Below are 14,919 nucleotides of genomic sequence, written 5' to 3'. Positions count from 1 at the left end.
TATTTATTTATTTTTATTTATTTAGTTTTTTGCGGTACGCGGGCCTCTCACTGTCGTGGCCTCTCCCGTTGCGGAGCACAGTCTCCGGACGCGCAGGCTCAGTGGCCATGGCTCACGGGCCCAGCCGCTCCGCGGCATGTGGGATCCTCCTGGACCGGGGCACGAACCCGTATCCCCTGCATCGGCAGGCGGACTCTCAACCACTGCGCCACCAGGGAAGCCCCGGTTTGCTAATATCTTGTTGAGGATTTTTGCATCTATATTCATCAAAGGTATTGGCCTATAATTTTCTTTTTTGATAGTATCTTTGTCTGGTTTTGGTATCAGGGTGCTTGTGGCTTTATAGAATGTCTTTTTGAGTGTTTCTTCCTCTTCAGTCTTTTAGAAGAGTTTGAGCAGGATCAGTGTAAGTTCTTCCTTGTATGTTTGGTAGAATTTGCCTGTGAAGCCATCTGGCCCTGGACTTTGTTTGTAGGGAGTTTTGTTTGGTCATTTGTTTTTACAGATTTTATTTCACTTTTAGCGATTGGTCTGTTCAAGTTATCTCTTTCTTCTTGATTCAGTTTTGGTGGGCTGTATGTTTCTAGAAAGTTGTTCATTTCTTCTAGGTTGTCAAATTTATTGGCATATAATTGTTCATAGTATTCTTTCATGTTTTTTTTGTATTTCTGTGGTATCAGTTGTGATTTCTCCTCTTTCATTTCGTATTTTGTTTATTTGGGTCTTCTCTCTTTCCTTCTTAGGGAGCCCGGCCATTGGTGTGTTAATTTTTGTTTACCCTTTCAAAGAACCAGCTCTGGGTTTTATTGATTTTTTTTCTATTTTTTTAAATCTCTATTTTATTTATTTCCTCAGTAGTTGTGGCGCATGGGCTTAGTTGTTCTGCGGCACGTGGGATCTTCCCGGACCAGGGCTCGAACCCGTGTCCCCTGCACTGACAGGCAGGTTCTTAACCACTGCGCCACCAGGGAAGTCCAACGAACCTGTTTTACAGACAGAGGTGCCGAGGCCTCAGCGGTGTGGCCTTGACCCAGGCTGATGAGTAGCTGAGCCAGGTTGTGAACCCGGCCAGGAGGCGAGGGCTCATCTTTGCAACCCCTGTGCTGCCATTGCCATTAGTTGGTGTTTTCCAGGTGGTCTCTGAAACCTCTGAATTTTTAGAGGCAATAGGGCTGCATATTGGTGCTTGATCCCTTGTAGCCTTCAGTGAAGTTCTGACTTAGCCCCAGGTTATGGGTCTGAGACAGGCAGACTCCACAGGGCTGTGATCTCCGTGGGCCTGTGTCCACCCACAGACCCAGAGGCTGAGCCGGTTGTCTTTTCCTGAGCAGCGTCTCTACCTCCCTGGGCTTCCTGGGCATTGTCTGGGCCCCGGGTAGTTTGAGCCAAGCAGGGTGGTCCACCTTGGGACCTACATGGTATAAGGATCTGGGATTGCCCTGGGGATAAAGCTCTTCCCGCACAGCTGTCCCACTGGGCTGAAATGCACCCCACAGCCTGCCGTCTTCAGGGGCTGTGCCCTGTGAAGGCCCCCAGGCAGCACACCCACAGACCCACGGACTGGCGGAGGTGCTCCTGCCTGCTCTAAGCCTCTCTGAGTACTACCAGGTGCCAAACAAAGGATCTTCGTTTTTGTTTTTTTAATTAATCAATTAATTAATTTGGCTGCGTTGGGTCTTAGATGCGGCATGCGGGATCTTCTTGCGGCACGTGGGCTTCTCTCTAGTTGTAGTGCACAGGCTTCAGGGTGCGTGGGCTCAGTAGTTGTGGCACATGGGCTCTCTAGTTGTGGTGCACGGGCTCTAGAGCGCAGGCTTAGTTGCCCCACGGCATGTGGGATCTTAGTTCCCTGACCAGGGATCAAACTCGCGTCCCCTGCTTTGGAAGGCGGACTCTTATTAACCACTGGACCACCAGGGAAGCCCCCAAACAAAGGATCTTTGGGTCCTCACCTCTCCCCTGGGACTCGGCCCTGCCTGAATGTCTAGTTGAGGGCAGGGGTTGGTGCCAGTGGTACCCGGGTAATGAGCTCGGCACTTCAGAATCCACTTGGATTGCCAGGGCGTCCACCTGTGGGTTTGGCACAGTGTAGGGTAAGAGGGAAATGTGTCCACTTAGCAGACGGTAGCCGGCGTCTTTCAGAAGTAGATTAAGTGGAGGTTGATAGGAAAGAGTCATTTTTGCAGATGTTCGTCCAAGGATGTTCATTTTTTATAGTGATCAAGAATTCGGGTGTGTTTGGAAAGGGAGGTGAAAAATCAAGCTAAATACTAAACTAGCTTAGTTGACGGTTCAAACCGGAGCAGAACCTTTTAGCTTAGATCGGGACGGCCCCTCCCAAACCTGGACTTCAGAGTCAAAGCAGCTCCGGGCACAGGCGGATGCGTGCTGGGATCTGTGTGTTCTTGGCTTCATGGTATCCACAGGGTGGGTGCTGTCTTGGGAAGGGAGCAGATAGGTTTTTAAATATGCGGAGTTGAGGGCTTGGGAGGTGGGCGAGGGCTTATGATTGAAGGCTGCAGGCTTGTTCGCGGGCGCTCTGCCCTTACGTCGCAACCCCTTCCTCCCCCAGAAGCTGCCGTGCTTCTCACATCCTCGTCCTGGGGGCCCGGGGGCATCCCAAGGCGGCATGCGCGCTGCTGCTCCGCCATAGCTCCTCCTCAGCGTCCCTGTAGCCCCGTGTCTCCCCTGTTGGCTGCTGCTCTGGGCCCAGGGCCGTGGAGGGTGGGAATGGGGAAGGGAGGGGCAGTTGTAGAAGGAACGGATGTTTCCTCTAAGCGTGGACCCCGCATGGTAGCGCTCGCCACGCTGCCGTGGGCTCCTGATTGGTCCGGCTGACGCAGCTCGCCAGTGGCACTTGGTGGGCACAGGCCACAGTGCAGCGGGGCCTCCACTCTGCGGCCTGAGTCTGCGCGCACTTGGCAGAGGGCTGCCTCCCCTGCCGTGAGTCGCCCAGGCATCCGGAGGCCTGTGGCCGTGGAGGAGCCTGTCCAGGGGAGCAGTGTAAGGATCGATCGGTACGGCTCCGTTTTCCTTTTAAGAAAAGTGTTTAGAAGAACTTTCCTAGTTTCACGAATATCAGGAATTGAAAATGATACGATACCGGCTGGTATTAAGTTCCTCAAAACAGATTTCTGCAGGAGGCTTGGGGCCTCCTTCACACTTCAGGAGCTGGTCCTCAGCCTGCCTGGGCGACGCGCGTCTGCGCCCCGCCGCCCGCTCGCATCCGTGCAGAGAGGAGACTGGTTCCACCACGCTGAACGGTCCACACGGGGCGCGGGGCCTGGGGAGACACTGACGGGCTCAGAGCTGAGGTCCGCGCGAGAGATCTGGGCTCTGTGTCAGACTTGGGGGAGGAGGGTTGGTGAGTCCCTGGCGTCCTCCCACCTCGTCACTGATTTATCTGGTTTGTTCTTCCAGAAAGAGTCTGCTGAGGGCGAGGATCATGGACTTCATCACCTCCACGGCCACCGTGCCCCTGCTGTTGGGCTGCGTGGGCGTCTTCAGCCTCTGCAAGCTGCTGCAGTGGCTGCGCACGAGAGCCGACGTCCGGAACGCCGTGGTGGTCATTACCGGCGCCACGTCGGGCCTGGGCCGAGGTGGGTGGTGGGGCAGTGCTGGGCGGGGGGCAGCGGTGTGGGTGCAGACACATGAGGCGGGATGGCATCTGGGCAGCAAGGGTGGCACTGCCCTTGGTCCAGATAGAGACAGAGAGCTTAAGCACAGTGAGAGACGGCCCTGACCTACGGCACCAGGGCCAGAGGCGGAAGCCAGGGAGGGGGCCGCGTGTGCACGTGGGGCAGCCTCAGTGCCGGTCGGTGTGGAAACAGGCATTTGTATGTGGAGACTTTCAAAAATGGACACTAACTCAGGGCCAAACAAAACGTTCCTTTCCCTGGGTTCAGCGAGCATCCCAGGTTTATGGCTTTGGTGTCACCTCCAGCTTGCTGTCCCCTTACGGAGCCGTGCCTCCAGCTGTGCCCTGGCACCTTGGCAGGTGGGGACGGGATCAGTGAGGCCTCAGCTGTTCCTCAGCTGGGTTCTCCAGTTGAGCTCAGATCTAACCTAGTGACCACATGGAGCTTCTGGGTCCCAGGCCCACCCCACACGCCTGTGCCAACCATGGCAGTGTACCAGGGCAGGTGCAGGTGTGTCAGCTTCCGCACATGCTCCGCGCCACCTCTGCACGCCCCCCATGCTCACACTCAGTTCCATGGAACGAGGCCGAGAGGCGCCCTGAGTTGGGGTACACTCAGCGCCCCTGCGTCTCCTGGCCCGTGAGAGTACAGCCAGTGTGGCCCTGGGCCACGTGCTGGCCCCTAGGCCAGGTGCTGGAACAGACGGATGTGAGGCAGGGTCCCTTCCCTCTGGGAGCCCATGGTCTGTGCAGAGAGGAAGGACTTCTCTCCGTGTGTTGCCCTTTCAGGACGGGTGTTCACAGTGGGCTGGCAGGGGAGGCACCTAGGTGCGTGCTGGCTTGGGCTCATCTCCCTGAGTCCTCATAGCTGACGCTCAGAGAAGGTGCGACTTGCCCTGGGACTTCTAGGCAGGAGTGCGAAGCCAGGACTTAAGCCCTTGTCTTGTCTCCCTGGGGGAGGGGGCAGGGTGGGCCGTGAGCATGGGTCACACAGGGGCTGCTGACACTCGAGAGCTACGGGAACACAGAGGAGCAGACGGGGAGTGGCGTGCAGGCGGCCAGGGGACCTGGGCAGAGTGCGGGGAGCAGGGGTCCGTGCGTGCACCAGCATGGCGTTCAGGTGAGCTCTCGGGGTGACCCAGGGTCTGCCATCAGATCTCCAGGCCCCAAGCCATAGCCGGCCTCTGACCTTACTCAGCTGCTAAATATAGGGTGTCAGCAGCCGCTGCTCCACCACAGAGAGAAGTGTTTTTTTTTTTAATGTCCTTGAAGTGTGTCAGGGGGTTGGCTGTGAGGGAAAGGCACACTGCGGCGCCGACGCGCACACGCGTGACGGAGATGCTGTTCTCTCTCCATCCGCGCTTCCTCCTGTGACACCAGGGCCGGGAAGGGGATGGAAGACACAAAGCCCGCGTGTCTGTGTGCGTCCGTGCTCTTCCCACCATCTCCTAGATTCCATCGGAGGGCCAGGAGGGCGTGTATCCCTCCCCCTCTGGCTGTCTCAGTACAAACACCCCTCAGCGACTGACCAGGAGGCGTGGGGAGGAGACCCCGGCCACCCTCATGGCTCTGCCCAGCCTGTAGGCCACCCTGGAGGCCTGGGTGACGTGCTGAGTGTTTGGACAAATCTCGTGTTTCTCCTGCCTTGTCTCCTGGCTTGTCCTTGTGGACTGGCAGGACACTGGGTGAAGGGACACGTCTCGGTCCCGAGGCCATGAGCCTAGTGGACTTATAAGCTGGTAGTGCTGGTGGCTGGGGACCGGCTGGCGGCCCAAGATAAATGTATTCCTTTTTCTCTCCACCCTCCCGCCTCTATCAGCTTTTTCAAGAAATGAAAATGGAATTTTCTCAGCCTGTTGGCATTTCTGTCATTCTCTACACGACCTCTAATTTCCTCCCTTGGCTTTCCTTGGGAAGCAAAGCTTAAGTAGAACGCGGGTGGCCAGTTTCCAGAGCTGTTCAGACACTTCACTGAATGTCCATCGTGGTGGCCAGGTCGGGACAAAATGGGGCGAGGAAGCCAGCAGGGCTTTGGGCGTGATAGGAAACGGGCCTCAGGAGCGCCTGCCCCCAGCCCCACCCCCGAGGAGGCTCCGCAGGGCAGGTGGGATGGGGGCCGTGACCCAGGCAGACCCCGGGGCCAGAGCGGGGGCTGTGGCTCCGTCCGGGTTTGTGCCCTCGGTCAGGGTGAGCTTCAAAGAAGACAACACCGCACGCCTGGAAGTGCACTGGTTTAGTTGAGTTGAACCTCCTTCCAGAAGGCTCCATCGGGGTCAGGCTGGGAGGCGCCGGCCCCGGGATAGCAAGTGACGCTGCAGGAGGCGCCGCGTCTGGAAAGAAGGCTTTGCCGCCGGGGAGCCTCCTCCCTCCTGCCCTGAGGGACGCTGGCATTCTCCCTGCTTCGCTTTCGCTTTCGCAGCGTGGGTGGGGGAAGGACCCCGTCTGGACCCCAGAGCCTCCTCCCTTCCTGGATCCCTGACCCTCCGGTGGGCCCCTGGGGCCAGCCTTGCCCTCCTAGCAGCCCGCGGCACCAAGACTCCGCTTGACCAGCCGGCCCCTGAGACTCAGTCTGGGCCCCGGGGGTGGCCGCATGGTCAGCTGGGGCCGCACACACCTGCTCTTGGGCACCTGAGGGAGACTAGGCCTCTAGCGAGGACAGACTGTGCCCCTTTAAGCCCCACGTTTCCATCCTCACTAACAGCCAGTCTTTGGAACATTTTAAGAGGGCAGCTTAGAAGCACAACGAAGCCCTTGTGCAGTGCTTTCTCTCCTCGCGGTGCTGGCCCGGCCGCTGTAACCCGCTCAGTCCTAGCGCTGCTGACCTGCACCTGCAGAAGAGGGAAGTGGGGACCAAGAAGTCGAAACTTCCCACGTCACAGGGCCGTCAGGGCTGGGGTCTGAGTCGGACACAGGAGGTCTCGCTCGTGTCCGTCCTCTTGACCGCAGGGCTGTGCGGCTCTCCGCGGGCATTTAGCTTCGGGGCACCAAGCGCTCGGCTGTGTTTGGGGGCAGGGCGAGAGGACCTCAGCCCCTGCTTCCTCCCTCTCCCTGCCCCTCCTGTCGTGGCCTTGGGAGTCACACGTGACCCTGGCTGGCCTAGTCCTAGTGATGCCGCCCCCACCAGGGCTGACCTGGTCCCTCCCAAGGATTTGGACACCAGAGCTTGGAGGGAACAGGCCAAGGGCACCCTTGTTGGCCGAGGAGTGGTGTCCACGGGAACGCAGCGCTGTCTGCAGCCCCGCCCCCATCTGGTGGAGAGGCCAGGCTGGGAATGCAGTGGGGAAGGGACCTGCTAGCATTCAGAGAGCTTGATTCCTGCTGCCCAGGACCCTGGGCCACCACCACTCCTGTCCTTCGCATCTGAACCATTCAGCTCCTTCCCTGAATTCCTGAGCTACCCTGGAATCCTCCTGATAAATCCTCTTTTTGCTTTGCCCCGGGTGACTTGAGTCCCTTTTCTTGCCACCAAAGAATATTGACTAGGAGAGGTACCCAGATAGTTCTGGACTCCCCGGCCATGGCCTTCATCATTTGTCACCTGGATGCTGTAGTGACTCAGAGGAACCCCCAGCAGGAGGGAACCTTTTAAAATGATGCCACCCTTGGACTTCCCTGGCGGCGCAGAACCCTCCTGCCGATGCAGGGGACACGCATTCAGGCTCTGGTCCGGGAAGATCCCACATGCCGTGGAGCAACTAAGCCCGAGAGCCACAGCTACTGAGCCCGCGTGCCACAACTACTGGAGCCCGTGCTCCGCACCAAGAGAAGCCACCGCCATGAGAAGCCCGTGCACCGCAATGAAGAGTAGCCCCCGCTCGCCACAACTACAGAAAGCCCGCGCGCAGCAACGAAGACCCAACGCAGCCAAAAAAAACTGACGCCACCCTTAATGCCGCCCTGCTGCGCGGGCGCTCGGCATACTTTAGCTCTTTAACCTCCTCGCGAGGCTGTCAGCCTCCCCACGTCCTGTCCCCGCTGCGTGTGTCCACGATCCCTCGGGCCTGTGTACTCTCGGGAGGAACAGCCTGCAGGCTTCAGGCCTCGGGGGAGCCTCTCTGCCCCTCTCACCAGAGTCCTGTGTCCCCTGTGTGTCCACAGAACCACAGAAGCAGCCCCGGCAGGTACGTGCCTGCTGCGTTGAGGTGACGGCATCCCCGAGCTGGCGCTGCCTGACCGTCGGGCACATCCCTTGCCTCACTGAGCTCCTCGCCATGAAAGTGGGGATACTGCTCGCAGGGTGGATCAGAGCTAAAGGTTATGCTGGAAAGTTCTGAGCCTGGTACCTAACAGTCTGTCCCCCAGCTGCTGCCTTCCTCCTGCCTGTGGACGTCTGTCACAGCCCCGAACGTGGGCTCTGCAGTGGTGACAGCAGAGCTCCCTGTGCCGGGTCCCTAACCCTGCCCCCCAGCCTTCCACGGCGGGCCGGTGCCGATGGCTGGGGAACAAGTAGCCCTATGGTCTGGGGCTGGGGAGCTGGGAGCTGAGCTGATGGTGAAGGCCTGGGCCTCCCCAGCTGCCACGCTGCTTTCTTCTTCCTCTAGAATGTGCCAGAGTTTTCCATGCTGCCGGTGCCAAGCTGGTGCTCTGTGGCCGGAACGCTGAGGCCCTGGAGGAGCTCACCCGAGAACTTGCTGCTTCCCGGGCTACCGAGGTGAGCCCAGGGGTGGTTTTCGTGGGGAAGAGGTGCAGCCCTGGTCGGCCAGCTGGGCTCAAATCCACCACTTCCGCAGTGCCGCGAGTTTAGGGAGGCCCCTCTGTGAGTGCCTTCTTCCTCCCCCATGTCTGCGCTAATACCTGTTCACCTCTTGGCCGTGGTAGCCGGGAGGCTGGCAATGACTTTTAACATTTTAAGTTAAGATGACATTTAACATTTCCTTTCCAGTTGAGGTGCCTTTTATCCTTTTTCTTGTCTAACGGCTCCGATTAGAACAAGCTCTGCTGAATAGCTGCAGTGAAAGCAGACATCCTTGTCTTGTTCTGGAGCACAGTGGAACACTTTCAGTCTTACACCACTGGACGTGATGTTAGTTGTAAGTTTTTCATAAATACCTTGGGGGAATTTCCCCTCTGTTCCTGGTTTTCTGAGAGTTTTTATCATGAAAGGGTGTTGGATTATGTCAGATCTCTTTTCTGCATCAATTGAGATGCTTACGTGGCCCTTCCCCCTTCGTTCTATTAATGTGGTGGGTTACACTGATTGATTTCCTCACGGTAAACTACCCTTGCCTTGCTAGGATAAATTTAGCCTGTTCATGATGAATAATCCTCTTAATATGCTGTTGAATTTGATTGGTTAGTATTCTGTTGAGGCTTTTAGCATCGATATCCATAAAGGAGTTTGGTCTGTAATTTTCTTGTGGTGTCTTTATCTGGCCTTGGTATCAGAGCAATGCTGGCCTCACAGAATGAATCAGTGTTTTCTCCTCTTCGGGTTTGTTTTGTTTTTTTGTTTTCTAAATATTTATTTATTTATTAGGCTGCGCCAGACCTTAGTTGTGTAAATGCGGATCTGTTGTTGCATTGCACGGGCTCCAGAGTGTGCAGGCTTAGTTGCTCCGTGGCATGTGGGATCTTAGTTCCCTGACTAGGGATCAGACCGCGGCCCCTGCACTGGAAGGCAGATTCTTAACCACTGGACCACAAGGGAAGTCCCTCCTCTTCAGTTTTTTGGAAGAGTATAAGTATAGGTGTTAATTCTTCTTTAAAATTTGATAAAATTCACCAGTGAATCTGGTTCAGGATACTTTTTGTTGGGAGGTTTTAGGTTACTGATTCAATTTCTACCCGTCACATGTCTGCTGAGATTTTGTTTCTTCTTGACTCAGTTTAGGTAATTTGTGTGTTTCCAGGAATTTGTCCATTTCTTCTAGGTTATCTAATTTGTTGGCATACAGTTGTTCATAGTATTCTTTTATAATCTTCTTTATCTATGTAAGGTCCCACTTTCAGTTCTAATTTTAGTTACTTGCACCTTTTCTTTTTTCTTTGGTCTAGCTAACGGTTTCTCAATTTTGTTGATCTTTTCAGAACACCAACTTGTGGTTTCATTCATTTTCTTTGTTTTCTATTCTCTCTCTATATATATCTTTGTTTTTAAATATTTTATTTATTTATTTATTTGGCTGCGCCGAGTCTTTAGTTGAGGCACTCGGCATCTTTATTGCCGTGTGTGGAATCTTTAGTTGCAGCATGTGGGATCTAGTTCCCTGACCAGGGATCGAACCCGGGCCCCCTGCATTGGGAGTGTGGAGTCTTAACCACTGGACCACCAGGGAAGTCCCCTATATTTTGTTTATCTTCTTTCTAATCTGCTTTCCTTCCTCTGCTAGCTTTGAGTTTAGTTTGCTCTGTTTTCCTAAGATGCAAAGATATATTAAAGATATGTTATTGAGGGGCTTCCCTAGTGGCACAGTGGTTGAGAGTCCGCCTGCCGGGTTCGTGCCCTGGTCCGGGAAGATCCCACATGCCGTGGAGCAGCTGGACCCATGAGCCATGGCCGCTGAGCCTGCGTGTCCAGAACCTGTGCTCCGCAACGGGAGAGGCCACAACAGTGAGAGGCCCGTGTACCGCAAAAAAAAAAAAAAAAAAAAAAGACATCATATAGTTAGGTGTTTTTTTTTTTTTTAATTGCCAATCAGTCTTTTGATTAAAGGGTTTAAACTATTTACATTTAAAGTAATTACTATTTAGGAGGGACTTCTGCCGTTTCGCTATTTTTTTTCTATATGTCTTGTAGCTTTTTTGTCCCTCATTTCCTGCATTACTCTCTTGTGTTTAGTTGATTTTTTTTGAGTGAAATGCTTTGATTCCCTTCTCATTTCCTTACATGTATATTTTATAGCTGTTTTCTATGTGATTATCATGGAGATTACATTGAATATCCTGAAGTTGTAACAATCTAATTAGAACTTATACCAACTTAATGTCAATAGCACACAGAAACTCCACTCTGTCCTCCCCCATTTCTGCTATTCATGTCATAGATTACATCTTTATACATTGTTTGCCCAGTAACATAGATTAATAAGTTTTAAAATGCATTTGTCAAATTATGTAGAAAATAAAGAGTAGAGTTACAATCCAAAGTTACAATACTACTAGCTTTTATAATTCCCCATGTATTTATTTTCCTGGAGATCTTTATTTCTTCAAATGGCTTTGAGTTACACTGTATAGCTTCCTTTCATTTCAAACCTGAAGGACCTCATTTAGCACTTCTTGCAGGGCATGTCTAGTGGTAACAAACTCCCTCAGCTTTTATTTATATGGGAACTTTAATTTCTCCCTCATTTTTGACATTATAGAACACAGATATAGAATTCTTTGTTGACATTTTTCTTCTTTCAGCACTTTGAATATATCGACCCACTGTCTTTAGGCCTCCAAGGTTTCTAATGAGAAATCAGCTGATAGTAAGGATTTCTTTTATGTGAGGAGTAGTTTTTCTCTTGCAGTTTTCAGATTCTCTGTCACTTGGCTGTGATGGTGATGTGTCATAGTGCGGGTCTCTGAGTTTATCCTACTTGGTGTTGAACTTCTTGGATGTGTAGATTCATGTCCTTCATTAAATTTGGGACTTTTTCAGCAGTTATTTTTTCCAGTGTTTTCTCTGCCCCTTTCTCTCTCTCTCCTCCTCAGATTCCTACTAGGAGTGTGTTGGTCCACTTGGTGGTGTCCCACAGATCCCTTAGGCTCTGCTCACTCTTCTTCATTTTTCTTGTTCTCGGATTTGAGAATTTCAGTTGTCCCCTCTTCAGGTTCATGGATTCTCTCTTCTCCTTGCCCAGATCTGCCTTTGGACCCCTGTAGTGTATTTTTCATTTCAGTTATTGTACTTTTGAGCTCCAGAATTTTTTAATAATTTCTGTTTCTAGTGATATTCTCATTTTGTTATACATGAGTTTCCTGGCTTTGTCCACATCTTCCTTTAGCACTTTGAACATCTTTAAGACAGTTGTTTTAGTCAGTTCATTGTCTGGGCTTCCTGAGGAATGTTTTTCTGGGGATTTATCTACATTTTTGAATACCAGAAGGCCAAGTGCAACTCCATGAAACCTACTGGAAGCCACTTCAGCAGGTGGTGGTTAAAAGAGTGCAGGCTGCTTCCATGCTGCAGCTCGGCGATCAGAACAGCATCCACCATCAGAATGCAGTCCTGATATGTGGAAGACAAGGTCCTTATTGTCTACCTTGGCTCCTTCAAGCTGCAAGAGAAATGTGGGTTGCCTTTCCCACAGCTGCCCACCACAGGGGTGGGGCCACCATGGAGCTAATGGTTGAAATTGGCCAAAATTGTCTATACTTTGCCAGCCGAGCACTACCCTGGAAGCTTCAAGCGTTCAAACAGACTTCAGAGTCACGACGTCATTTCACTCCAGAGAGTTGCCGCCAGTGCAGCTGTCCAGGCAGAGGGAGGGCTCCAGGCACTTCCGTCTCCGTGCTCCCTCTGACTCCATCCCCTCCCTCATCTTCTTAGATTCTGCGACAGCCCCTGAGTTAGACTGCTTGGCTAGTCATTCTCTTCAATTACAGAATTTGTCTGTCTCCCCCACAAGACTGCGTGCTTTAGGAAGACAGATGCACGTCTGTCTTGCTTTCTGCCATGTCCCCAGTGTTGAGCATATAGGGGCATATAAAAATGTTTTGTGGGGCTTCCCTTGTGGCCCAGTGGTTGGGAGTCCGCCTGCCGATGCAGGGGACGCGGGTTCGTGCCCCGGTCCGGGAGGATCCCACATGCCGCGGAGCCACTGGGCCATGGTCGCTGAGCCTGCGTGTCTGGAGCCTGTGTGTCTGGAGCCTGTGCTCCGCAACGGGAGAGGCCACAGCAGTGAGAGGCCCGTGTACCGCAAACAAACAAACAATGTTTTGTGACTGAAGAATGAAACTGATTTGGCCTGAGAAGGATAGCAGCTCTGTGACGTAGGACAGGTCAGCGCCAGGCTGGCACAGGGCGGCAAGGGGAGCCATGCTGCCATCATACGTGACCCCTGCCCCATGGCATTTACAGTCAGTTAAGGAGAAAGGCTGCCCAAGTGAGGTATGAGCAGGGTTGGCAGGGTCCTCCAGGTCACATCCTTCAGAGGAGAAGTGTTGTGACCTGTCCCTTCACAGCCAGGCCCTCCCAGCACTGAGAAGCAGGGCCTGTGGCTCCCACGCCCGTCGCTCTGAAGCTACGTTTGGCTTCTGTTGTTCTTGCCCAGGTGCAGACTCACAAGCCTTTCATGGTGACCTTTGACCTCACGGACCCTGGGGCCATAGTGGGGGCCGCTGCAGAGATCCTGCAGTGCTTTGGCTATGTGGATGTGCTCATCAACAACGCCGGGATCAGCTACCGCGGCACCATTGTGGACACCAGCCTGGACGTGGACAAGAGAGTCATGGAGACAAACTACTTTGGTCCGGTTGCTCTGACGAAAGGTAATGGTCTTGGGTGAAAAGGAAGACGAGCACAGGTACGTCGGCATTCTTTGTATTTCCCTTGGTTCCTTCTTCCTAGACCTGGCCTGTCCCATCCCTTTGACCCTGGAGTCAGTGGTGTCCTTACAGCCTGGGTGTTGGCTTTTCTGGGCTTATATTTGCATTTTCTTCCACTGCTTTATGGCCTTACGTCGAGATGTTTTCCTCAGCAACAGCCTCATCTGCACAGTGTTGGCTCCACGTCTTTCCACTGTGTCTGCACACCTACAGAGTGGGGCGTTCTGACGTCCAGCCACGGTTCTCACTCCAGGGAGAGGCCTTCCCTCCCCTCCTGGGCGCAGGGGGCTAAGAGTTCCAGTAAACAGTCCCCCCCCCCACCCAGGCTCTCAGCATGAGCTGCAGTGACCTCTCCCCTCTCCCCACAGCGCTCCTGCCCTCTATGATCAGAAGGCGCCAGGGCCACGTTGTCGCCATCAGCAGTATCCAGGGCAAAATCAGCGTTCCCTTCCGATCCGCGTGTGAGTACTTCCTTCTCCTTCCCACGTTCCCTTTACTGTTTTCTCCCTGTTATAAAAACAACACGTTCACTGTCCAGAATTCAGACGTTAGAGAAACACTCAGCACGGAACGTGCAGGGACGTCATCAGCGTGTGCTCCTGAGCAGAGGCCTGGGCTCAGCGCCAGCTCTGCTCCTCGTGCCACCTGTGGCCCCGTGCTGTGCCCCCCGAGTGTCGGCCCACAGGTGCTGCCCCACCGCCACTTTACCGCATGTGCCTCCAGAATTCTACATGGGATCAAATGTGCAAAACTGGGGCACGTTACATGTAGCTTTGTGGTTCGCTCATTCCATTTGACAGTGTCCTTCTGCATCAGCACGTGTGGATTTACCTAGTTCCTTTAAGTGGATGTGCAGTCATCAATCGAATGGATGTGGCATAATTTCCTTAGTAGTTTTCGTGACACGTGAGGATTTGCGTCCTCCCTTCAGTCGGTGACCAGTAGCAGTGATGTGCTGTGTACAGCATCCTTCAGCATGTTTATCTCTGGGCTCTCATGGGAGGGTTTCAGTAAGATTAGTTCCAAAAAGTGGACATAGGACCAAAAAATTAACGCTGCCAGCTTGACTTCCGTCCCAACTCTCACCTCCCTGCGTGAGTGGCTACGACAGAATGTTGAGACTGCGCCATCACGAGCACCAGCAAGCAGATTCTACTTTTGTTAAAGGATTTGAAAGGTGATTTCACAAACTGTCCTGGGAACTGCATTCTTTGCTCCACCGTCTGCAAGGAAACACTCAGCTGTAACAGTCTCCCCCACTCCAGATGCTCAACGTAGCCACGGGAAGGGAGGGGAGGGGTGAAGCTGCCTCCACACCGTGAAAGGACGGCCACGCACACCCAGCTGGACGACTGGGAGCCACCTGTCAGCCCGAACGCAGCGCAGCCATCCTCCTGGTCCTCCTGGTGCTGGCTGTGTGTCTGGGTCAGCCGTGGGACTCGTCTGAGCCCGCACTGCCCCCTCCGCGGCCGTGCTCAAGACAACGTGAGACACCCGCCGTATCGTGCTTGTTTCTGGGGCGGTTATCCCTGTGCCAGTTCTCTGTTTCACTTCGCTGGCACAGGACAGCCTCCTGAGGAATAGATATGCAGGCATCACATGTGACAGGGCAGATGAGGCAATAATAGGGAAAAGGGTATACAGGGTAAAGGAGTTCTTTGTAAAGTGTTCTTGTACTGAATTATTTCCACACTTCACTTGGATTTAGTCCCACTGAGGTTTGTCCTCCCCTTGGCTGTGACTGTGTAGGTCACACTTGGTTGTTCTGGGTGCTTTATAACCACCAGGCCGGACGAGGCGGTGCCTCC

The 14,919-nt window shown here is 53.5% G+C and overlaps 1 protein-coding gene across 5 annotated transcripts in view; it reads left to right on the top strand.

Annotated features, from left to right (window-relative positions):
- The window catches only part of DHRS7B (dehydrogenase/reductase 7B), a 39,024-nt gene that overhangs the window by 15,923 nt on the left and 8,182 nt on the right, over nucleotides 1-14,919 (top strand). For all 5 annotated transcript variants that reach the window (XR_014298316.1, XM_082679004.1, XM_082679005.1 and 2 more), the window contains 4 exons: nucleotides 3,421-3,599; nucleotides 8,179-8,288; nucleotides 12,838-13,054; nucleotides 13,480-13,572. Coding sequence is in view for 4 of the 5 variants with exons in the window: in XM_082679004.1 (XP_082535130.1) it covers nucleotides 3,421-3,599; nucleotides 8,179-8,288; nucleotides 12,838-13,054; nucleotides 13,480-13,572 (599 nt within the window). In the remaining variant the exon portion in view is untranslated. The remainder of the gene's footprint in view (nucleotides 1-3,420; nucleotides 3,600-8,178; nucleotides 8,289-12,837; nucleotides 13,055-13,479; nucleotides 13,573-14,919) is intronic.

Source organism: Grampus griseus (assembly GCF_964374135.1).
Source record: "Grampus griseus genome assembly, chromosome: 20".
In the NCBI taxonomy this organism is placed as follows: domain Eukaryota; kingdom Metazoa; phylum Chordata; class Mammalia; order Artiodactyla; family Delphinidae; genus Grampus; species Grampus griseus.
Note: the sequence above shows the minus strand (reverse complement) of the source record. Positions and strands in the feature narration are given on the sequence as shown.